The 25,338-nt window shown below is 38.1% G+C and overlaps 2 protein-coding genes across 4 annotated transcripts in view; one reads left to right on the top strand and one right to left on the bottom strand.

Annotated features, from left to right (window-relative positions):
* Positions 1-15,619, bottom strand: part of ALG5 (ALG5 dolichyl-phosphate beta-glucosyltransferase) — a 20,924-nt gene extending 5,305 nt beyond the window's left edge. The window contains 8 exon segments of the mRNA XM_027890888.1: positions 5,011-5,156; positions 8,362-8,415; positions 9,713-9,826; positions 11,367-11,459; positions 12,690-12,740; positions 13,435-13,481; positions 14,318-14,489; positions 15,542-15,619. Coding sequence (XP_027746689.1) covers positions 5,011-5,156; positions 8,362-8,415; positions 9,713-9,826; positions 11,367-11,459; positions 12,690-12,740; positions 13,435-13,481; positions 14,318-14,489; positions 15,542-15,619 — 755 coding nt within the window.
* On the top strand, positions 15,190-25,338 carry EXOSC8 (exosome component 8). Of its 3 annotated transcripts, XM_027890884.1 has the most exons (11): positions 15,748-15,847; positions 17,543-17,579; positions 18,166-18,229; positions 19,313-19,386; positions 19,913-19,958; positions 20,912-21,017; positions 21,105-21,150; positions 21,396-21,492; positions 22,152-22,272; positions 24,602-24,708; positions 25,131-25,338. In XM_027890884.1, exons 1-11 carry the CDS (start codon positions 15,831-15,833, stop codon positions 25,244-25,246), a joined length of 831 nt encoding a protein of 276 aa, XP_027746685.1. In that variant the 5' UTR covers positions 15,748-15,830; the 3' UTR covers positions 25,247-25,338. The 3 variants fall into 3 exon arrangements, with proteins under 3 accessions (XP_027746687.1, XP_027746685.1, XP_027746688.1); XM_027890886.1 differs by lacking the exons at positions 15,748-15,847; positions 18,166-18,229 and adding an exon at positions 15,190-15,251 and having other exon boundaries at positions 19,313-19,391; XM_027890887.1 differs by lacking the exons at positions 20,912-21,017; positions 21,105-21,150 and having other exon boundaries at positions 19,313-19,391.

Below are 25,338 nucleotides of genomic sequence, written 5' to 3'. Positions count from 1 at the left end.
AGAATAGTTGTCTGATGAATTAGACTATATGAGCTCCTCTAAAAGTATTACTACCTAAATTATTAGCCTAGTGAACTGGTATTTGCAACAATTCCTGTGGACAACTGATTACTGGGATGTCAGCATATACATTACAGAACAACAATATTAAATAGTACTGTGAACTACAGTGCTTAAAGTAAAAGATTAAAAGCACAGAAATTAATCAGGTTGAACACTAATATTGTTACATGTGGTTGCCATTTGGGTAACAGTGAACATATCCCAAAATTAAAAAAAAACCTATTCAAAGCTGACAGGAGAATGACTTCAGCAGAACATCACTGGGGTATCTTTTGCTTCCCTTTCCCCCACCACTTTTCCACAATAGTTAATCAGAGAATACAGACCACAGTGTGCTCAATACACTGATAGCTTTACATCCATACTGCAGATCACCAGACCCAGATGGTATAGAAGAACTACACAGAAGCCTCCACAGCCAGGATTTAAGCGTGGGTATGTTACATGGAGCCTGTCCTAGAGGAGATCAAAGCCACACCAGTGGATGAGTTGGTGAGTGCGATTTGCCAGGAAGCCATTTGTGACTAGTTAACATGTGAACAGAAGCACTCTTAGAAACAGCAAGGTATTACTCACACCATGTACTTCATCCTGCTGCAGAGACTGAAAATAGGTGCCTCTTGGAAGAGGGACACACAGCTCAGAATACCTATGTTTGGCTGCAGCCTGAATAAATTCAGGCTCTACTTTAAGTTTAGATCAAAAATTTAGACACACGAAAATATATGGTGTGAAAATTTTCCCTATCTATTTCTAACAGTGGTTCCATTATGTGTTAATTGACACTAAGATGTAATGCAAAATAAAGAAAAAAGTTGTGTTTTGGTTAAGTTACAATTTAAGACAATGCTGGCTAAAATTCATTCGAACACCAAACTGGTAGGTGTTTAATTGAATTACATCCATTTAAACTGAACCCTAAAATCTTTGAGCTTAGAAAATATCTATCCTGAAAAATTATTCTGTATTTTAAAATTGCACTAGAACTCTTCTTTTTTTCCCCTCATCCTATATTATGAGTTTCAAAAAACAAATTCAGACCTTCAGTTATAAAGTTTTAACCGGAATTCAGGACTTTTGTACACCCAAGATTTGTTTTTCCAGTAAACTCTTACTGGGTAGAGAAAACTTCCAATGGTCAAAGAGGTTTTAAAAATGAAACAGGATGTCAAAGGGGTTAGTCTGCCAGCACTGTTCTAGCTAAACTGGGGCTTTTAAAAGTCCACATATGTCTGCCAGGAGCAGGACTTTCTGCAAGACAAAAGAGACAAAGCTAAAAAAGCAAATGTTTTTGTGTTAATTAGATATTAATAAACAATTCTACTTGCCATGCAGAAAACCAGGAAAAAAATTCACTCCACTGTTTATGTTGGTCTACAATGCCAAAGAAGTGGGGAAAAAAAATCCCTGTAACAATAAATGGTTATTTTTCTGTAATTTTTATATGGTGATTCACATTTAGAGATTAGCGACATACTGGAGAAACAAACATTAATTTTTTATATTGATCTTTCCAATTTTAAAAGTGAAACAGCATGGCTTGTTCAGTGCACAAGGCAACTTTTATAGACAAAAGCAATAGCAACCATTTGATCTAATCAGTGATCTGCTGGCTTGGGTAATGTCATTATAAATTGCAACTTCAAAAAAGTTTGTCAATCAAACCAGGACTAGAACTATGTTTTGAATTTCCCTCCTTTAATCATTATTCCAGGTAGGACAGTGATTGCTGCTATGCCTAGTTCTCCTAAGGATGGACATTTTCTGGATGGAAGGAAATTTATAATTTTTTTTGGTTGTCAGAAGAAAGCAATGATCAAATTTAGGATAGGAAACTTCTGCCAGTGAGACCATTTATTTTTCCAGTATTTCTCCTGTGCATCAAAATTTAACACAGTTACATTTCTCAAGTCAAGACTGTAGATGCAGAACTAGATCTTCTTTTGTAGCCCGAAGTGAGTAATTACAACTGTCTTTGTTATGTTTTTATAATATCTCTTTTAATTTTAAGTTTTAAATTAAAAAATGTGTTCCATCCATTTCTGAAAAACAGATTAATGGTGTAATCAGATTCAGAACCTAAAACACAAAGCACATGCTGTCTGTTCAAAAGGTTGCTCTCATTTCAAACTAATGTCAAAACATTGCTATTTAGAAAGTAAATTTCAAGAATGTTTGGTTTGTATTCATATATACACAGCCAGCTCTCCAAAGGACAGTCAAACAAAAAGACAGTGAGAACACTCATAAAAAAAGCTAGCTTAGGATTTAGGCATTACTTCTTAATATTGAATATATAAACAGTTTGCAGCATCTATTGATTTTCAAATGCTTTCTAAACTTTAGAGTTAGATTAACAAAATATTCTAGGAAATATATTGGTCTCTCTTTAAAAAGTTACATGATTCTTATTGCCATAATGATAAAACTGTATTTTTCCTTGTATACTTCAGTTTGCTTTCAAGATTTCCTAAATATAAGCATCTACAAAACAAATTCACCCGAACAAGAAGAAAAATGTGGTCTGTTTCCTAGTGTTTTTAACATTAAAGAGGTGATGTTCCCATCAAGTCCACTGGAATGGAAAAAGCACAAAGAAAGCATAAAAAAGTGAAGGTCTAAGCAGGTAGGAATTACTAGGTAGCTGATTTTATAGGAATTTTATATAAACATCCTGAGTAAACACGTTTTGCATGAATTTTAGTCTAAATATTTGTTATGTGCTCACATAAGAATTCACGTGGCACTGCAGTACCCCAAAAAATCCAAGCCTGACAAAACTTGAGCAGACAGCACAGATGATCTGGTTTTTGCAGAAGCCTCATGTTCATTCCTTTCAACAGCTCACTACAAGTTCCAGTGCAAAAGAATAATTTCTTTTAATTTATCCACTCTCCCCATATACTTATATCTCCCCATGTCCCAGTTTATTTCCAGGTCTTATAAATATTAACTGGGAAAGGGACAATACTCAGTTTTGTGCACTGACAAGTTATCTTCCAAGTTATCTTTACACATGCTAAACAACTAGCTGTGAAGATGGTAAGTAACTTTTGAATCCTTATTGTAGTTTTTTTTTCTTCAGCAGTGGCAATAATATGAGTTTCTCTCCTCTAAGAGGGTTTCAGTTTCCACAAAACTTGCCAAAGCTTTTGATCTTGAAATCTCTACTGTTCTGCCAGATTTGGTTTAAATTAGCCAATAAACACGAAATTGAAAGCAGGGAAATGGAGACTGTTGATGGAGAGATGAAGATAAAAACAGACAATATATTTCCTGTTTTAGCAGCAAATTAAACCAAACTAAAAACCCCAAACAAACTATTGTTGTTTTAGGCAAATTTGTGACTTGGAATTATCTGAAGAGCTTCTTTATTGGAAGAATTTGAGTTATTCTTTCCTTGACAAACAAAACATTCTTCATCACTAACCAGAACGTTTTTGATAAATAAGAAAACGCACAGGGGATTAGTTTTTGGATTACTGTAAATAAAAGAGCAAGAATAGAAGGCCAATTTTACAGCAGTATATACAAGGCACAATTAATTAAGATATGAAGATCTGGTGTGTTACACATCAACAATATAATTACTGTAAGTTAGCAATATCTTTTTTTTCATTGCCTCTCTTCCCAGATAATGGGGTACAGCACATTTATTTTCACTCTTTCCTTCCTTTGGTGCTACAGAATTGAAGTGGCAGAAGAAAGCTTGTTAAGATTTTTTTCTGTAGAAAACACTTCATATAACCATTAGGTGCAATTAGAACCAGAATCTTCAGTTTGAAAAAAAATAAAACTTAAGATTGCATTTTTGCAGCTTAAACTAATTATCCTCATTTATTTTTCTCAGTTTTCTTCTTGAAGAGCTTAATTTATAAAGTGAAGCTAAATAGGGCAATTTTGTGATGTGCACTTCTGGACCTCACATATGTGTTTACCATGTATTTAGAAAATCCCTCTATGTGAAACTGACAGAACTTAACAGATCAAGTTTGAGTTTGGAGGTAGCAGCACAAATCATACTTCTGGCTCAGCTATAGTTTCCTTTAGAGCAAAAAGAAAACCACTTGGATAGAAAAGTGCTTTTTTGAACATTGACTGCTCACAGTTACAGATTCCATACAACAGAAGCTCTGTGTTCCACACTTGTGTGCCCAAACATTATATTCATAATTTCATTCTGGAGGAGTAGTGTAGCTCAACTATGGCTGCCAAACCTCAACCTAAAACTAGATGCATTGGACTTGACTAGGTACTGTAGCTTGCACATTTCTGTACAGCAACACTGTTAAGTAATTCTGTTCCCTGTCAGCAAGCAACAGCCCATGAGAGATTTTCTTGAATGAAAACAACAGTTTGAAAATATTTGATTATACTTAATTAAACTATCCTTTTTAGCAACAATTTCATTGCAGGAAATTTACAGAAATTATAGTAATTGTGTGGAAACAGTGTGTCAGTCCCATAACAGTACTCATGACTCTATCACTCTCATAAAGGAACTGTTCTAGCTACATTACAACAAAAGGAGCACTGAAGTAATTCAAAGAATATGAAACGTCTTTTATTGTCTCAAACTAATGATATGTATCAGTAGGCCTCTAATCAAATATTTTACCAAGAAAATAAGTAAAGAATAAGCATTTGCTTTCACTTTGAGTCTTCAGCAATTACAAACATCAGATATTGATTCTAGGTAAAATTTTTTGCTTAAGCATTACTGAATTGTAAAGAACATAAAATTTCTAGCAATTACTAGGATATTTTAACTTAACAAGAAATCTAAGCTGCTATGCAAGCAGTACTATAACTGGTTAAACTGAGCAGCTAGGATTTATACACAGACATGACATGCTGCATAGTAGCTGCAATATCAAAATTACTTTTTCAAAACCATGTTCAATTATTAAAAAAACCCCAACAACAACAAAAAAAAGAACAATTTACCAGCATTCTATATGAAGAGTTGAGAAAGTCTGCAAAGCTTCCCTGGTTAGAAGTTTAAATCCTCACTGTATCTCCCTGATCTCTTCGACACAGAGGAACCAAACGATGAAGTGGAACCTGTATATAAGAGTTTGAAAGTAAGAGCACTGTGGACAAAAGGCAGGAAGTTAGATGGTTTCATTTAAGTGATGAGAGAAGTGCTTGAACAGAGCTGTCTTACACGACAATAATCCTGTTTTGAGACAGCTTTCAAGGTTTGTAAACTGTTTTTGTTTTACACTGGAACCTATCAATTGTTACAGAGAAACAAAATTGGAACTGAAAGGGAAGGACTTGCCAATCAAGCACAGCCTAGGATAGGAGAAGTCCAAGTTCTTTTTTCTGTTTTCCCCAACTCACAGCAGCTTTTCACTTGGAAAAATGTTTTATTAAGTAAAGCAGAACCTGCACCTGAATTTCAAATAATGAGTGTGACGGCCACAGTATCTTCTGCATGATTCTTTGGGAATTCCCCAAGGAAAAGAAGAGTGAAGGAGGAAGAGGATGGCATGTTACACACTCTAATCCATCTGACACTTATAATCTACTTTTCCCCTCTGTCTAGTCCTCTTGTGGGAGCCCCTGGTGGTCTAGGGGTAAAGGCGCTGCACTGTCACTGCAGAGACCCGGGTTCGATTCCCGGTTAGGACACTCCCCGGGCAGATGGAGCTCGTTAGCCCTGTAAGGCAATCCATCTCTGTCCTGAGGACCTCGCTGCCACCGTCCAAGCTTGCTTGGCCCCGGCAGATGAACCTTAGGATTAAAGGGTGGGCTCAGTTCCGCGCACACTGTGTCTCACCTAAAAAATCCAACGCGCAGGCTGGAAGGTGTAAAGACCTTCCCCGGTTCTCCATTCGCGAAGACTGGCCATTACATTACATTACAGTCCTCTTGTGTTTCTAAAAACTGGCTGCACAGATGCAACAAATTCAAAAGTTACCAAGATAGACAATGGACATTAAGCCAGCAGGACTCCATAAAGTGCTACTCTTTAAGAATACACATTTAAACTAAACAGGTTCCAGCTGCTAATCCAACACAAAAAAGTTTTTTATTATTAAAAAACCCAAATGGGAGCATTTCCTGTTATTTGCCACCCAACTTCTTTCATTCAAGACTGAATGATCTCCAGAGCTTGCACACACTATATTAAAGCACCTAAGAGAATGCAACTGGAGAATGCACCTTTTTGCAGTATATGATGGACCAAGTAAAAATCAGGTCTTAAGTAAAGGCTACTGAGCAAGATAATACTTCATTTTTTATTTCCAGCAATTTACACAGTCATCTCTTTTGTTCTTTTGCTTTCACAGATATATTTTATGTTCCTGGTAAACATTTTTCCAGCCTACTCTTTGGTTACACTTTTGTTCTTGACGCAATAATCATATAGATAAGTTTGTCCATGGACTCCAGAGGCTGGAGCCTGGATTTGCAGAGGTCACTCTTAGTCTTTTATTCAACAAAGTTCCTAAACAACTAGAACTCTGATTTACAAATCACTTCTGAACTCACTGCTGGTCTTAGGCTCAATTTAAGCAATTGTATTTAAGATTGCAAACCAAATATCAGATAAAATGTTTAGGAGCCATCAATGTAACTGGTAAGCATCTCTGGGTGAAAAGAGATGCCTTCAAACCTAACAATTTAGAACCTCACTTAAAAAATGAAAAGATGCTCAACTTATTAGGCAACAGCCTTTGGCTAAAATTAAAATTCATAGCTTGTGCCATTCAAAAAGTGCTCCAGTCTCAGGTTAATGATAGATCTGGCGTGGCTTCTTTGACTCTCATGGCTCTGTGACAAAGAACACAAGGCTGCCACTAATGTCAAAAGGGAAGCGCTAAGAGGCTGCATGATTGTCAGACAGTTTAAGTGTGCACTTACTTCACAAAGAGTTCCTGGGTTATGATTGTCACTCCTAAGACTATTTATACATGTCATATTTTGGATTCATTAAAGTATATTAACAATTCTGGAGGCAGAACAGAATTCTTGATGTCTTCAGACTGAATTTAAGGTGAATTTCTGGTCTTGATAAATCCCATACAGCTGCTTATCACAGCTTCATTCTACTTTTTTAGATGCCACTAAGTACAGACAGAAATCCCAACATCTGAAAGATTGTTCTGCAACTGTTTTAAACTTATTGCACTACACAATAGGTATTTTCTTCCCACTGTAGTAGTCTTTCTGTTCCAGACTAGATACAGCTGGATGATGAAATGAAATGGGCTACTTCAAACAAATCCGTTCTACCTAACCAGTTGGTGATTTCTTTATTAAAATTAGAAATACATGGAGAAACAGGAAACAAAGCATAGACACATCCTAAAAATTGTACTTTTGTATTAAAAGATAAAAATCCTGTTCCAATTCCTCTTCCCTGTGTAGCAAGACCTTCAAAGATGAAAAGAAAATATGAATGCACTGAAGAAAGTTTATCTACATTCAGTACCTGACCATACAATGAAGCACTTTTTTCTGGGCTCAACTTCCTGAACATTACCAATGTAACTTGTTTTGAACTTTTGTAACTATTTTAGTAGTTGTGTATATATTTTAGAATTATTTCAAGTATTAAGCATCAGTATAAACAAAGCTTACTCATGAAAACATACAACATGATGAGCACATCCAATGATGCTGAAAAAATGAGCCCAGCAATGCGTCTGTTGCAATACAAGTCCCATGCCTGTAGTTTGTCAACTACTCTCTGCCAAGACATCAGAAAACCAGATGCAAGATAAGGTCATGTGCCTGTGCATCACTGTTTATTCCACAAGAGCCACACACAGAACAGTACTGTCTCTGTGTTCAAAACTCACAAATTTTATGATGAGTAATACAGAAAAATTATACCACTTTCCCACGAACTGAGATCCTCTTCAAACAGTTCACTGCTAATTATTCCTAAATCACTTTAAACAGGTTTCAAGATCTGCAGGTCAAGCTCTTGCACTGGAAGGGAATCAGTAATAAATGAACTCAGTTTCCTTCCACTCTAGCCCCAGTACTGGTTACTAGTTACCAATTTCATCAGGGTTTAGAGGCTCTGCTCATGACATGTTCTCAACTTGAAAAATTAAATCCATAAATTGGAACATTGACTGAAACAAGTACAAAGTGCCTGAAATCTGGAACGCATCCTCTGTATATGAAGGAGCACATCCTACACTTATGACAATCTTTTCCTTATTTTTAGATTGCATTCTTTTACAAATATGGATTATTTAATTGCAAAATCTGTAGAGCTAAAACAAATAATGGAAGTATTTGGGTATTAGTATACAGCAGGAAATGGAAACAAACCTTTGCTACTGAGTTCTTCTCCAGATAAGCTCTAGAACCACAGGAAATAGCCATCTAGTTCAGTATAGGAATATAAATTAAAGAGTTATTACTTAAACTAGTATTTCAGAATCAGTGGAATCTTGTGTTGAGAACCATATAAAAACTTCAAAGCAGTATACTTTTCTGCTCCATCTAGCTGCACTTCTTCTACTGCTAAATTCTGAGCCCAAATCAGTCTTTTCTACAGTTTACAGATAATCTGAAGTTTATTACAGTTTGCATATGGTGCATACAAATTACTTCAATTTATTCAAGCTTGGTTTAGCTTACACCGTTTACTGTATGCGTACAGTATATGTGGTTAACAGCACAGACAAGCATGCAGCATTCCTAGGAACTGAATGTTTTCCTTAAATACTGTGCAATGGAGGGGTAACAGAACAAAGTACTTGTTGCACTGATGTACCTTCAACAAATAAAATGCCACAGTGTTACACAAACATATAACCTCAAATTAAGTAAATGTGATGAAAACAAAGAGTTTAGCATTGTTCTCGTGCTGCTATTTCTCACATGAAATCTCTCAAATCTACTATATTTGAGAGTGTGGGACTGATGCTGGAGAAGCAGCAGCTCCTGCTGCCCTCGTAGGAAAGAGCATCAGGGTCACACTGCTGCCTGTTGGCTCCTGCACTTGTGCTTCTGAACTCACAGACCATGACTCATTCCACAGGCACATCTCTTGCAGCTCTGGCTGGACGACTGCACATCACTTCTGGCACTTTGGGAAACTAGCTACAAGTATCTCACTCGTCTGTGTTTAAGCAGAAAATAAACCTCAGTTCTTTCAAGTCAAGCTCCCAAAAGAGAATGACTATGCAGGGAGGTGTTCTTGTTTCACAGGTTTTTGAATTTTTATTTACAATAAAAGTTCTTCCAAACACTGTCATTTAACTAAGGACCCTGAGAAAAGAAAACCTCTTTAAAAGAGGGTGAAATTAAGATGTATCCTTAAAGGTATATAGGATGACATCAGATAAAATGAAAATACAAAACAGTTAACAAAGAAAACTAAGTAGGCAACACATGGTATTTATACAGAACAGAACAACTTCAAAGAAGTTAAAAGAAAGGATAAATAGAACATTCTGTACTGCATTGAAGTAGGCACAGTGGATGCAAAGGAGTTAAGAACTCGGTGGGAGCTCTTTCTGACAGCCCATTCTTGAAGCTTCTAAGCTTACACCTAGGTCTTCAGACTTACACCTACATCTTCAGCCAGATCTCAAAAAACTCAGGTTGAAGAGAATTACAAAGGTCAATCTGTGTGCATGTGTACTAAACTAAAGCTATGAGAATTTATACTCACAGGCCATGCCTGGAGATTTTTTAGACCTTCTTCTACTTTTCCAATATCTGCAAATTTTGTAGCTCCATCTGCATCAGCCATAAGAATTTGTTTCCCCTGAGAACTAAAGACACCCTGCAATGAAAATAGTCAATAAAAATCAACACTTTTGAAATCAGTATTTATCATAAGCTAGGTGCAAAAGACTAAGGTAGTAACAAGAACAGTGATATCTCACAGATTCAACACAAGTGAGTCCTAATGTTCTGCTACTCACAACAATTTACCAATTTATATTATAATAGCATCTAGAGACTTCACACACTGCGTAGTGTCCCACAGTGATAGACAATGCATGAACACAAAAGGTTAACAATCCCTCTGAGGAGATGATTGCAAATTAAAAGCTTTACAACCCAAAACCTAACAGTCAACAAGTTGCTACAGTCAGCTGTAGAGGGGAGCACAAGAAGCACAGATTAGCAGCTGCTACTGCACTGGATGGCTTTTCTTTGCCATTTGAGCTATGGAAAGGAGGATGCAGAGCTAGTTTTTCCCAACACTGTTTCAAGAGAATTCAAGAGCTATTTCTCAAAACTAATTTAAGATTCAGTATTAAGTCACAGTATCACTGCAAAACATTTGAGATGCACAGGTCTCACAACCTGTTTTGCCATATTCTTGGTCAGAAAAATTTCACAGTTTTTGAAGGGGTCCAGACAGGAAAACAATTAGTGGTTTGACCGAAGTACTGTTGCAACCAAGCATATGTGAGTTTGGAAAATCCTGTCAAGGAAGTAGTTGTATACACATCCACTATACACTCTGCGTTGCAGAAGCATATCACACAAGAGAATTTTCTTCTTCTCTGGAAATAACTTCAGAAGTATGTAGCTTACAAAAATTCTATATGATCTAATATAATGTTCTCTCTATTCCCTATATTTACTTATTTTTCATAAAAAAATATGTTAAAAATAGCGCATAAAATACAGATGAAGACAAGTCACTGATAACTCACAGATGATATCACCCTTTTTCGTAAAAGTAAGGTGTTATTCATCTCAGGAAAAAGATATTCCTTCTAAATGTGTAACAGCTATTTTATTTATAGGACATGATGATTTCAGGATAACGTCTATGTGAAAGCATAAATTGTGCTGTTTCTGCTATCGAGTGTGGGTGATAACAGTGGCCTTCACTAAAAGCAAACTTTGAAGGATGAGAATGCTTCTTTATTAGCCATTTTAAAAAACATATCTATGACCTGAAGAGCAAAGTTTGCAAATTTGGATGTATTTTGTCTACAAAACCTTAACTTTAATCTGTAATGGTTTGGTTGCGTTTTTTTTTTGGTTGGCTTTTATAAGCCATAAACACAAGTCTATTTCTAAGTGGAACTAACATGAATATGAAATTCAAGTATTTATTTTCCCTTTGAAATCTCATACAAAAAAATGTCTTCATTATTTATTTTCCTGGCAAGAAAATACTGTTTCCAAGATCTCATATCAGCTTATTTTGAAAAAAAGTTTTTGCTTTTATTTATAGAATCTGTACTCAGTTTTCTCATAATCATTTGTTAATGCATTGAATTCAAAATGTCAATCAGCACAGCTCTATCTTCCGCATATTTGGTAGTTCAAACAGAGAAGGAGATGAAAGTATCAACTACCATCCTGACCACTCCTCCTTTCCCTCAATTTTTTACCAAAGAAAGCACTCACGCTTTGTCGCTTCCATATTTCTTGCAGTACTCCATTGCAACCTGATAGACACCCAAAAAAATAGGATAAAACAAACCCAGGAATCAAGGTAGAAGTTTATATTTGCTCACCCTTTAAAAGAAAATAAATCAACAGCACAGAGGTATAATCAGTCAGCACAAATACATCGCCACTGTTCGCTGGAGTCTGTTCAGGAAAATAAAAACCAGTTCACAGTCAAAACAAGAAGACTGAAGAAACTAGTCATGTTCAAAAGAAAAGGATACTCCAAACCCCATCCTCCCACTTCCAAAAAACTCAATCCTACTTTAACTTATATTATTACAGACCTTTTATATTTACACCCATAGTTAATAAAAGAAATATAATTTTCTACTACAGCCATCTATTTATCATTTGTCTTGCTGCTATCTGTGGTTTTAAACAAAAATTCACATTGATCTAAAATCCCATTCACACTGCAAGGATCTGTAGATTTTGTTCCATGCTGTGAGGAAGAGAAACCATGAGTTTTCTCATCCTAATTTTTTCTAAAGGTTGTCTTGAGTGCTTGTAAGTCCAGAGGCCTGCACCACTGTGTGCTCAGTTAAAAGAGATGCCAGAAGGAATGCACAGTAGTCAAAAATATTTATGAACAATTCTTAATGGACAAGCTTAAGGAAAGTAAATCAAAAAGTAGTATGCATTTTAGTAGCTACCTCAAACATCTTCCAAGCAATGGTAAAAAAAGCCCTCAACTTAGCGAGCCTTCCTTTCCAGTGACATACATCAGAGTTGAACCAGAAGAATACAGACCTATTTTGAAAATACTACTACTGGCACAGGTATTTTTAAATAAACAATGCCATGAACAGTGTGAGGAAGAACTATGTCAGATGTTCTGTCATTCACAGTATGAATCAGGTATTTTAAAAGACTTTCTAGCTTCCTCAAGTTCACATTCACATCATCACTATGCATAGATGGAGTATTTAGTATGAAATTTCTTGAAGCTCGGATTAGAATTCTGAGAATCTCAGCTGCAGGAAAATAGCTGCCACAGTCGCCAACCAAGAAAACTAGAATTTGCAAAGGAATTGTACATGTATTCATGTGCATATGTGACATCTATGATGCATACAGAGCAATGACAGAAAGCACTCAGAAATACGAACTTCAATTGTAAACTATTTCAAGCATCAAAATATAAATGCAAAAAACTGTTATATTCCACAAATGTAGTATAAAAACCAACACCTCTGATTGCTTAGGAAGACAATTTTTTTTCTTACCTTTGTAGTTTGATCTTTACTACCATCATTAATCACTATGACTTCTTAAGTCTCGTTTCTTGAAAATAAAAGCAGAAATAATACATTTAATCCAATTTCTTAAGTAGGCAATAGGTCTTTCAAATATCATTATTCTTTTCTCCCCAGCAGGTTTTAAATCATTCATGGTTGCCAACAGACACTAACATAATAAATTTACTAACATAGTAAATTTGTCAACATGGCATAATTAGAGAATTTTGCCATATTTGATGAACATGTCATTACATTGGGTTGTCATGATACCATCCAGAAGCGAAAAATCAATTCAGTTGTAATGGATGAATGCTCGGAACATCATCACTGTTAAGAAAACCCAAAAAAAACCAAAATCCACAAACTTTCACAATGGGTTTCTTACCCAGAGAACAAATTATAATGAAGAACTGATACTTAAGAAACTTGTTAGAACAAACTAGGATTTAGTTTAGAAAGTTAAATGTATGGGTAATCTTTAGCTTTGCCTTGGAAAGATAACATTCACACGAAGATTTTTCATCCCATAACAGTATATTAAATTTTTACTTAATTAAAAAATACTTTTTGGCACTTGATCTAAAAATAACTGATACGAGACCAAAATATTACTTCTAAGTGGCCAAGTATTACTGTTTAATGTACACCAACATAACAGAGTAACTACATCACAGCTTTTTATACATAATACACTGAAAAATAATGAATTCTGAATGCAAAAAGAAAATACCTGTCTTTTTTCTAGGTATTTCAGCGCTTCATCCATCATAAGAGGTACTAGAGAAAAGGCGGAGGAGGTCAGATNGATTAGTAGATTATAACAGGCAAAGCACCAAAAGCACTTGCACAAGCAAGCTGTAAACAACCACAACGCAAAGCTGAGCGAATCGACTCTTTCATACGACACTACCTTAAGCAAACAAGCTTAGCAGCTTCAACTTTAAGTTCTGTCCTTTCTGAATGCAAAAAGAACATTGAAGAAAATCGCACACATAACAGACATTATAAAAATATTTCTTCTAAGGAACCAACTTTTCATTTTGAAATTTGTAATTATCTACACAAAATTAAAAGAAATCATTCTTCATGACTGACCTTGAAAACCAGCACTGACTTTATTTACTTAAGCAAGCTGACAGCTTGTGCACTACCATGTTTGATTATTTGTATCACATCTGAAAGCCTTCGCTCGTATCAGGTACTTGTATCTATGGCCAAGTCAAACACAAACCTGTGAGATCATCCTTTTTTCTGCTCATCTGAAGCTGCTGCTGTTTAAGGAGTGGGAAGCTCTCAAATCAGTTTTAGAAGTTTTTTTTTTACTTCTTGCCTTGCAGCACTTACAGGGGCAATGAACCGCCATTCTTCTGGGGATCATTAAAATAGAGAGGATTCGTACAAGTGCCTCATGCTATTTTTGGCAGCAGAAATCAAGTTATACAATGCCTTAATTTTGAAATTCAATGTACTTGGACTGTTTTCTGGAAACTGTGTCCAAAATCTGATACATAATCTAGCCTGCCAGAATCTACCCCAAACGTAACTGACCTCTGCATTATTACAGTAACAACAGATAAATTTTCTTTTTTTCCTCAAAACAAGAAAAATCTTACACCGGTCTTCTTCATTGTACGAAGGCACAACAACAGAGAGTTCCCTTGCAGGGGGATCATGTATACTTGCTACAGGTTCTTTCCTGCCTTCAGCATTTACGAAGAATTTCTTTTCTTCGTGTCGGTGAAGGGTTGGCATTTTTTTGGCAGCTACATAAGCAATTGCACAAACCTGTGATGAAAAAGAAATAGGAAAAATTGTTGAGTATTCTATTAGAAGTTGACCTAGCTATTGAATGTGCTACAAAGGGCAACCAACTGTATTTCAATAATGAGGTGGGTCAGTGGTGTGAAGCTCCAACCACTGACTGAATCACACAAGACTAAAACCGTATTATGCCATTTGGTTACTCCTAGTCTGCCCACTGTCAGCATCATTGGCTTGTTGCTATTTTTGACTGCAAAGCATGCAGATGCCTCTAAAGTCATGGTCCAAGCCCCACTGCCCCTTGCCCAAGTAATCCCAAGCACACAGACTGGTGCTGCCTCTGATCTCACCCTGCACCACTGAAATCAACGGCATGGCTCATGACCAGCCAGCCACATGTGCTTGCAAAACAGAGGCTCTGATCGCCTTATAAATGGCTAAAATAAAGCCTCGGAACTCGGGGTTTGGAGCACTTTATTTGGTGACACCACAGACAGAATCACAGAATCAATTAGGTTGGAAAAGACCTCTGAGATCATCGAGTCCAACCTATGACCGAACACCACCATGTCAACTAGACCATGGATGGCACTGAGATTCCTTAAACACTTCCAGGGACGGTGGCTCCACCACCTCCCCGGGCAGGAGGCATACGTGGCACTGCGGACAGGCAGCAGTATTCCACCTTCCAGGGTGTCCAACTTCTGCAACTTGCAGGGTATTTCAGCCACGCAGTGACACAGTGAATGGTTACCGCGAACGGGCGTCACCAGGACATTTCCCAAGGCGTCTCTATCCCCTCCGCAGGTCCCCGGACGCCTTGCCCGCACCACCCCCAGCGCCAGCGCAGCCCCGCCGGCTGCTGCCCGCACGGCTACCGGTGCCACCCGCGCTGCCCCCAGCCTGGACTGGCCCTGCCTGGGCCCTCTGCAGGCCCCCGGGACCCCCCGGCAGAGCCGGGACCCGCGGCCAGCGCCCCCGCTCTGCACCGCGGGGCCAGGCACGGGGCAGCCCCGCGCACCGCCCCCGCCACGGAGCCACCCGGGCCCGCCGTGACTGCGGTGCACAGCTCTGACCAGGACGAGGAGGAGGGCGGCGAGGGTCGCTAGCGCTGCCGCACGCAGGGACAGGGGAAGGGACTGCGGCCGCGCCATCACCCCCGGCGGCAAGCAGTGACCAATGAGGCGGAAGCGGCCGCTCCGCCCGCCTTAGCGCCGGGAGCCGCCGGCGCCCCCCCGGGGCCGGGCCCCGCCAGCCCCGCCGCCCCGATGGCCGCCGCCAAAGCCGGTCCTCCAGCAGAGCCCGCCGGGCGGGCCGGCCGCCAGGGAGCGCCACATCCGGGACGGCGGCGGTGCCGGAGCTGCCATGGCGGCCGCGTTCAAGTAAGTGCCGGGCCCGGCGGCCTCGGTCCCGCCGAGCCCGTCCCGGGGGCTCCGCCCGCGCGCGAGGATCGCGAGGGCCGCCGGGCCCCTCCGCGACACCGCGAGGGGATGGGGTCGGTGCTGGGGGGGATGCGGGGCCCCGACGTGTGCAGAGGGGGCTGAGCGAGCAGGGGGTGTCCAGACGGGAAAAGGCCTGGCAAAGCGCGGAGCTCGGTGTGGCCCGGAGCTACCTGGTCACAGAATCGCAGAGTATCCCGAATTGGATCCACAGGGATCACCGAGTCCAAGTCCTGGCCCTGTGCAGGACACCCAAGAGTCACACCACGTGCCTGAGAGCGGTGTCCAAACCTTCCTGGACTCTGTCAGGCTTGGTGCTGTGACCACTTCCCTGGGGAACCTCTTCCAGCACCCAACCTCTGGGTGAAGAACCTTTTCCTGATATTCACCCTAAACCTCCCCTGACAAAGCTGATAGCATTACAAGGAAGTTAAAACTGTAGAGAATTCAGTGGCTTCGCATTTATAACTACTTGTTTTAGAATAGTAAAATGGTTTGGGTCTGAGGGAATCTTCAAAGATCGTCTGATTCCAGTTCCCCTGCCGTGGGCAGGGACACCTTTCACACCTTCCACCATGGCTCAGAGCCCCATCCAACCTGGCCTTGAACTCTTCCAGGGATGGAGCATCCACAGCTTTTCTGGGCAGCCTGTTCTAGTGTTCTTGCTTCTGTATTTATGTCTTAAATGCACAAAACAGTATTTAGCAAGTGCTTTTACATGAATTGGAAGAGAACAGGCCTTGTGTTGGGCTTCAGAAAACCAGTAGTACAGGACCACCATATGTGGAGCCAACAGGAGCTAATTGATGCTTGCCATTATGTTTGTGATATCTCTGTATGTTAGTTTGTGTTTGGAAAGCTTGCTTTTCCCATTTATCTTCTTTTGTTTTTTTTTTTTTTTTTTTCACCAGAAGTATTATATTAACAAAACTGTGAATGCTTTGTTTAAGTATTAAGAACACTTCTGTCAAAAAAGAGTGGTGTGGTTTTTTTACATTAATGATCCCTGCTTAAAATACTAATACGCAAACACTGTTAGTAGTATGTAATTAATAATGAGCGTTAATTATTAATGCTCAGTTGTTATTAACTCAGTCAATTACTAACGCTTCAGCTTATTAAAATAACCTGAAGCACTGCAAGAAACATATTTTGTAATTTTATATTTTCTCAAAGATTCTAAGAAAAACTGTAGCATTTGAAATTGTTTTATACCATTCTACATCTGAATGGGGTCCTTGAACTAACAGATATTTCAGAAACAGTTATAAAATTATGCATCCTGCATTTCTTGAAAACTGTTCTACACCCTTCTGCCAGTAGACACTTCTGTTGATTTATAACTTAAATTACTAACTACTACTACTACTACTAAGAAAAAGCTAGTAGTTTTTGTTAGGTATATGTGCAGGCAAGTTCCTTGTAGGGAGGAGGCATTTTGTAACTGAATGTAGGAAAACATCTTAGATCAGTTCAGTGTTTCCTCATCTTTCTGTAACCATATTGCTAGGCAGCTTTGCCAGGCATCTTGATTATCAAATTATTTGTTGTTGTGTGTTAGTGCTTGCTTATCTTTTTTTTACTATCTCTTGCCTACTTAAGAGCTTGGATGTGAACTTCTCTTTCTCTTTGTTTTAGAACTGTGGAACCATTGGAATATTACAGAAGGTTTTTGGTGAGTAAAATGTGAGATGCCTGTATAAATTACCTATAATGCATTTTTTCTTTCATGCGGTTCTTTAGATCTGACATGATCAGTTTCTAACTTAAGGATCATGTACTGTGCAGCTTCTGCCTGATGCTCTTTGAATGTTGCAGTTGTTTTGAGGTTGTTTTGCTTTAGAGCTCTCTTTAGAGCTCCATTAGGTGGGGACGGAGGAGGGAGATTGCCTTCGACACCTAAACAGTGCAGACAGGTGGAAACCCTCTTTTTAAGTTACCAGCGAGTATTCATTCTTGGATGATATTCTGAATCTAGCCTGTTGTACTTGCTTTTGAGACAATCAATTCATTGTTATATTTTCTAAATAAATTATAATAAATTTCAAAAATCGGGGATTTTTTTGCAGGCTTACAAGCACAAACTACATATCAATTGATGAAAAAACATCTAGAGTGTGACCAAGTTTTCCCTGGCATTTTTGAGGCTATATATTTCTGCTAAAAAGAAGAGAATGTTATTTTATATCAACTCCTGTTGCATAAATATTGCTGTATAATGAAATACATTTTCTAATTTGAACTTTGTAATTTTTGTTTAGAAAGAGAACTGTCGACCCGATGGAAGGGAGTTAGGTGAATTCCGGGCAACCACTGTCAACATAGGCAAGTGCTTATTTGGAATAATAATAATGGGGGAGGTGTTATTAATATCAGGTTATAATAGTGACCTTAATGGCTTGCTAATTGGCTTTCTTGGTTCTTAATTTGAAACAAGGAAGACAAAGAATTTTTGTTTACTATTTCGGTAAGCATGAAATAGAATGTATGGTACAGTAACATACTTTAACATTGTGCCCATCAGCCCAGGAGCAGGACTGAAAACAATGTAATTACTCGTGTCTGCTCCTGTCTGGGTATGTGCAGCACAATTTAGGTGGTTGTAGAATCTTGTCTCTGTCTAAGGTCAGCAGAATATTTTATAGAAGCTGAAGGCAGTGTCAAGACATGTGCTTACCAGCACAAAATTGATGCCTGAGCATCTTGGGAGGGACACTGAGTCCTAGCTTCTTCTGTGTTCTGAGCTTGGTGGGCACCTGCCTTGAGCAGAGGCAAAATGAGCCAGCAATGTGCCCTTGCTGCAAAGAAGCCAATGTTATCCTGGGCTGCATTAGGCACAGCACTGCCAGCAATCAAGCAAGGTGGTCCTGCGCTCTGCTCAGCACTGGTAAGGCCACACCTGGAGTTTTGTGTCCAATGCCAGGCAATGTTTATAAATACCCAAAGGAAGGGTGTGGGAAAGACAAAGCCAGGTTCTATTCATTAGTGCCCAGTGACAGAACAGGAGTCAATGGGCACAAGTTGAAACACAGGATGTTGCCTCTGAACATCATGAAACTTTTTTTTACTGTGAAGGTGATGGAGCACTGGCACAGGTTGGCCAGAGAAGTTATGGAGTCTCCTTCCTTGGAGATAATCAAAAGCCATCTGGATACAGTTCTGGGCAACCAGCTCTAGGTGGCCCTCCTTGAGTAGGGATGTTGCGTCATATGAGCTCCAGCTGTCCCAGCCTCAGTCATTCTGTGTGATCATTTAATATAGAGATTCTGTCCCACTCTGGATTTAAGATGTTGCTTAGCCTCTGTTTGGTATAAAAGGATAGAAAGTTAACACTTTGTGAAGATGGGTGTTAATTAATGCTCTTTGAATGAAAAATAAATTTTATTGAACAATACTTTCTCTCTTCAGGTTCAATTACAACTGCAGATGGTTCTGCCCTGGTGAAGTTAGGAAATACCACGGTGATTTGTGGAGTGAAAGCGGTATGGCTGTGTTTTATTTTAATTTATCTGTTAACAGAATTTGTGCATTGGTGTTTAGAATGAATTGCCCAGAGTTACAGTAATGTACCAGTCAGACACAATTAGTCTTTCACCTCAGTTACTTTCAGATGTGAAAGTTAATATGGAATTTAATTACCTAATTCTACCTGTATAGTCTGAGAACATGTATTTTTGTGGTGCCCATCATGCATGGGAAAAGATGTATACAAGTCTAAACTTCTTGTTATTTCTAGATAAAAGCTATGTAATGGAAAAGTTACTGCATATTTATTGATCAGTAAGTGCACTGGGGATTAGTTGGCTGGACTATCAAGTGCCTTGTAGCCTCAACTTTACTGCTGGCCTGCCATGAATTCTGAGCCAAATCACTGCACACCCCTGTACAAAGTTTTTCCATAGGAAATTTACAGAGAAGGACTGATTGAAAATGGCTTTTGTAAATCTCACTGTAATGATAACTGGCAAGAAAATGACCATTCGTATCTTGTCTTTTTTGTTTCTCCAGGAACTTGCTGCACCTGCAGCAGATTCTGCTAATAAGGGGTATATCGGTGAGTGTTTCAGTGTTGATCTTGCTCGAGTCTTGCATTGCTTCAACTAAGAGGCTGTAATAACAGATTATGTTGGGAAGATTTCTTTAAAAACAGATTTGGTAAAATACATTTCCAAATTGACATCTAGGCCGTGGTACTTCAGAAATTTTAGAGTGCTCTCTGCTCGTGAGTTTTCCATGTAAAAGTACTTTTTTATTGCTGATTCCAGGCCAGGCTGGAAACAGACCTGCAGCAGGGGCAAGTGTGTATATTAAGAGGGGGAAGGTAGTTAATCTATAAAAGATTGTGGCATGCAGAGGCACATTCAATTCTGTTTTGAAGTCCCAGTAGACTAAAAATGTAACTCTTAAAAACACTGAAATAAACTCTGTTTATTTCTCAGAAAACTGTAAAAGTCCCGGGAGTACCTCCCCACTCCTGTTTGGAGTTTCTTTGGAAATAAAATAGTTCTGTGGAACTGAGAGGTTAGACCAAATCCCTCTTTTGCAAGGCATCTCCAAAGTATGTTGTTTTCAGTGAGCTTGTTTTTTTTTCACAAATGTTTATACATGTTTTTGCTTAAAGTTTAAAGCCTCAGTTTTTAATGGCTGATGAAAAACAGATAGCATACCAGTCAAGTCAGGCAGTGGGATGAAAATACTTCTGTTTCTTGATCTACTGAACAGTGCCTAACACTTAAAGAAGAGTTTGTATGGGGTCATGATAGCCATAGCAGGATTATAAACAGAAAATGGTGGTTAGGATCATGTGTTTTACCATGAATGACATAGTTTCTAAGTACAGAGTACTACAAATTTTTTAATACCAACTCACGCGTAACTTTAGTTTTAAAGGGAGTAGGGAGGCTTGATTGAAAAATTTTTGGTCTTGCCTTGCATTTGAAGTACATAAAATGACTGTTGACTTGTATCTATTTTTGATATCCCACTGCCTGCTTTTTTGATACCTAGTACCAAATGTAGAACTGCCATCCCTCTGTTCAGAGAGGTTTCGCTCTGGACCACCTGGTGAAGAGGCTCAAGCAGCGAGCCAGTTCATTGCAGATGTGATTGAAAAGTAAGAACCATCTTAGTGCATTTAAAACACAGACAACTCTGCAAGACAGTTTTCTGTTTCCTGGCTTATTCTCTCATGTTATTTTAGTTCACAGATGATCGTGAAAGAAGATCTGTGTATTACAAATGGCAAGGTAAGTTGTATATCAAAGTGAAGTGGGGGATACTGACAGGATCTCAGTAATGAAGTGCTAAAGGTGTCTGGGGTTATTGGTTGTTTTGTTGTTTTGCTTTTCAGTCTTCATAGCTTGGTTTACATCTGAAGTGTAAAAATTGTATAATAGAAATAAGTGTCGGTATTCAACATGGCCAGAATTTTCTTGCATATTGCACCATTTAGCTGCTGTGATATCTCACATGTGCAAACCTTTTTTGATAGCTTGCTTGGGTGTTATACTGTGATATCATATGTCTGGACTATGATGGAAACCTTTTGGATGCCAGTGTCTTTGCTTTGTTAGCAGCCTTAAAAAATGGTAAGTCTTCCTTAGAGCAAGAGACATGTTCTGGTTAGTGTTGCTTGGAGAAATGCATTAGTTTTGAGCCACAATTAATAGGTAACTGGTTGACAGTTAGGACTGTTTGTTTTCTGTCATTTGAGTGCTAAATTGCTAAAACACAAAGTGGAAATGATGGTATGGGTACCATAGGTGTGTAACACCTGGAGAGACTATATTCCTGGTTTTTATATTTCCAGTAGGCTTTTTGGGGAAAAAATAGTTTTTGTTAAATATGACTCCAAACTATTTTAATTGCATGGCATTTTGGAAATAGAAAATGCTTCTGTGTAAGGATAAATGCTTCTGTTACCTTGAGGAGAAAAATCAAATACTTCATTGAACAGGTAGTCCTAAGCTAAATAGTTTGCTTGAAATCAAGATTTTTTTTTTTTATTTATTTTTTTTTTTTTTTTTTTTTTTTTTTTTTTTTTTTTTTTTTTTTTTTTTTTTTTTTTTTTTTTTTTTTTTTTTTTTTTTTTTGTACAGAGTACTGTTAACGTAGCCAAAACTATTCTGATTGATTTTTGATGGGTTAAAAGGACAGCTTGAATATTTCAGTAGTCTTGGACATCTTTAGGCCTGTTAAACCCAGCAATGTTTAATATCAGACCACTGTAATTTTTTCATCTCTTCAGTACAATTGCCATCAGTTATTATAAATGAAGAAACTGGTTTATCAGAAGTGAATTTAAAACAGAAGACTCCTTTGACTGTCAGAAAGCATCCTGTTGCCACATCATTTGCTATATTTGATGAGTAAGTTCATAACTGTTTTGTACTTATGGAAACAACTGTGTCTGTAAAAGTTTGAATGAATGGCAGAGAATGCTACCAGTGATGCTTCTGCACTTCTAGTGATGAGTGTGCAGTCTCAGGCAATGCTGTTTAACTCATCTTGAATCCGGGTTTCTCTTGTTGAACTGACCTGTAGTTCTGTGATGTGAATGAATACGCCGAATGAAACACAGTCTACATAGCTTCTTCCTGAGACTTTAAGCAGAACTGCTTCCCAACGTAAAAGATATGCTTAAAAGTACATGTTGTAGATGTTGTTATAGGTTTCTGAAGTATCTGTGAGATGAAACAATGTTACCATTGCAATTAATGTTTTAGAAGCCCGTGTAAATAAGTGATATAAAAGATGGTAGTTTTTGAACAACTTATATATAAATTCTATAAGCTGTATACAGCTTATCCAGCTTATACAGCTTCCTCTGTTGACAGCTTATAGTCAACAGAGGAAGTAAGAAGTAACAATCCAGTTAGAACAACACAACCTCTGGACAACTGAAAACATAATTACCCAAGATGAAGTATGACTAGCGCTCTTAAGTCACTGTTCATGTAGTAAAAGAATTGAATTATGAGATTTCAAAATAATCACATCTGATAATTTACTCCTCACCTGAAATTGTTTACTGGCTCTTCATTAGTCCAAGCATGTTAAGGATATTATAAGAAATGCAGTTATTTCTGGTGGTATCCATTTGAAAGTAGAAAATGACAAACAAGACAGTGTCCACTGTATTATTTAAGATTTAGGTCTATTTAGAGACATCAGTGGTTTATGACACATTAATCTGAATTCACAGAAGTGGTTAGTAGGGCCTTTCACTCAAATAAGAGATGGGGTGGGGAGAGCAACAAACTCAGATGTTGACCAAGTGATTACCAAAATGAATCAGAGCAGGATTTTATTGGTACTTTAGAGTGCCTGTGTTAATTGCTTTAATACCAGTTCTGATGGCTCTGAAGTTTGATATAGACTGAAAGTGAGAGAGTTTGTGTAACATACTGGACACACACACAAATCATGCTTACTTACACATAGACAAAAAATTTGCCTTTGTAAGAAAGCTTTCCATGCATGTCTCTCAGGCTTTGTTTTCTCCACTGAAATCAACTATTGCATCAAACAAGCTGCTTAAGTCTCCCTTTAGCTTCTAAAACTAAATAGAGGGGGTGTGTGCCTATGTTGTGTGGTTTGTTTGTTTGTTTTAGTTCTGGTTTATTAGTTTTTTTACAGCTGTTGACACAGCCCTCTAAATAAAATGCTTTACATGCTCTGGCTTTCAGAGGCATTTTTCTTATGTGTAAAAGCCCTCCTTGAATAAATTAAACTTATAGGCTGCTGGATAGTGTGGCCATGGGTGAGGAGCACTGGTGCAGAATGTGGTGTAGCTCCAACAGCTGGCTCCTGGGGTGTTGAATTGTGCATAAAAAATAAATGATGCATTGAACTCTTCATGTGTCCCTGCATCACACAAAGGGCTGATGTGTCACAGTGCATGGAGTTAGACTTTAAAAAGCCACACTTTTGTACAGGGTAGTTAAAAAAAGCCACACTTTTGTACAGGGTAGTTAAGGACTTCTCTTTTTGATACTATTACTATTAAATGGCAATCTGACATACTGGTGAGGTTCAGCTTCAAGTTCAAGTTTTTCTTGTTGAGCAAAGTTGGCTTATAATTTATATCCTCTTCTTTTTTCCATTGATTTTGTTCTTTTTTTAACTTACATGGTTGAAAAATGACAGTATTTAATCTCTCAAAGATACACATCATGTGATGTATGAAAGTTTATTTTCGATGCCTTAACAACAGTCAAACACCCCGTAAATCCATTTTTTCAACTATTCCCAAGCTGACTGATATTAAAGTTCTCTGACAGGAGACGGAGAACTACTTTTCTGAACTTACCACTTGAAATGAGTTTTGCATTAAGGTGTTTAGTAGAGATAGGTGCAGCCTACACCCCATCCAGTCTTTGTGTAACTACACAATAAGTGACTGCATCCTTCAAATGGCAGTTTAGTGGCATTTTCCTGCAATACATGGATGTCACAAATCTAGGAAACTTCAGGCATAAAGCTATATTTTCAATAGACATATATACACTTGATTATGTGGAATCTCCCATATTTTTTGACTTTTTAATTTTTTTAAAATCAGTGCACTTTGATAAGAAAGCAGGTAAGCTTCGGCACTAAATCCATCTACAGTAGAAATTAATGTTACCTGTATTTTCCGTAATGTTAATGGAACAATATTTACAAACATGTCTGCACATGTTTTTCTTTCACAAGCACATTGCTCATTGTTGATCCAACTGCTGAAGAGGAAGATTTAGCAGCTGGAACAGTAACCGTTGTCACTGATGAAGAAGGGAGACTATGTTCTGTTCATAAACCAGGTACTCCCAAATCTATTGCAAAGAAACCTATGGAGATGATAACATTTAGGTCAAGAAAAGACTATCTGCTTTGTTTTATAAGATTTAGGTGCTTTATAATAACAGAGTGTCTACTCAAATACTCATTAAATTACTTGCTCTTGAAATTAGTTTTTAAGATGGTGGCATGACTGAAGTTCAAAAAGAAGTCACAGCTTGACTTACATACAGCAGAGGACAGATTTTAAGCATGTCTCCTATTCCAGCTCTAGATTGTTTCCATTATCTTTGCCTGAGACTAGAGCTGGGAAAGATGCATGATCCCCAGATGAAAGGTGTTGGTCATGAGAATTACTGTATTAATACTCTTATTTGGAAATCACATTTAGAGATACATAACTGAAGGATAAGTAGAAAATCAAATTGTTCCCTTTAATTTTTAGGTGGAAGTCCTCTTACAGGAGCCAAGCTTCAGGACTGTATCACCAGAGCAATTACAAGACACAAAGAAGTAAAGAAGCTGATTGACAAAGTAATAAAAAGTATAATGCCCAAGTGAACAAGATGAGAGATCTTTTAAGAAATGGATTTGTAAAAATTGTATTTGTTACAGTGTTTACAGACCTTTTATACTAAATAAACAAAGACAAA

The sequence above is a fragment of the Empidonax traillii genome, unplaced genomic scaffold (genome assembly GCF_003031625.1).
Source record: "Empidonax traillii isolate 1590-97213 ecotype Southwest subspecies unplaced genomic scaffold, ASM303162v1 scaffold302:size813347, whole genome shotgun sequence".
Classification (NCBI taxonomy): domain Eukaryota; kingdom Metazoa; phylum Chordata; class Aves; order Passeriformes; family Tyrannidae; genus Empidonax; species Empidonax traillii.
Note: the sequence above shows the minus strand (reverse complement) of the source record. Positions and strands in the feature narration are given on the sequence as shown.

Coding starts and splice junctions, on each gene's coding strand:
- EXOSC8 (XM_027890884.1), top strand. Junction 18,230..19,312: donor GGCAACCACTGTCAACATAG/GCAAGTGCTTAT, acceptor TTCTCTCTTCAG/GTTCAATTACAACTGCAGAT. Junction 19,387..19,912: donor TGATTTGTGGAGTGAAAGCG/GTATGGCTGTGT, acceptor TTGTTTCTCCAG/GAACTTGCTGCACCTGCAGC.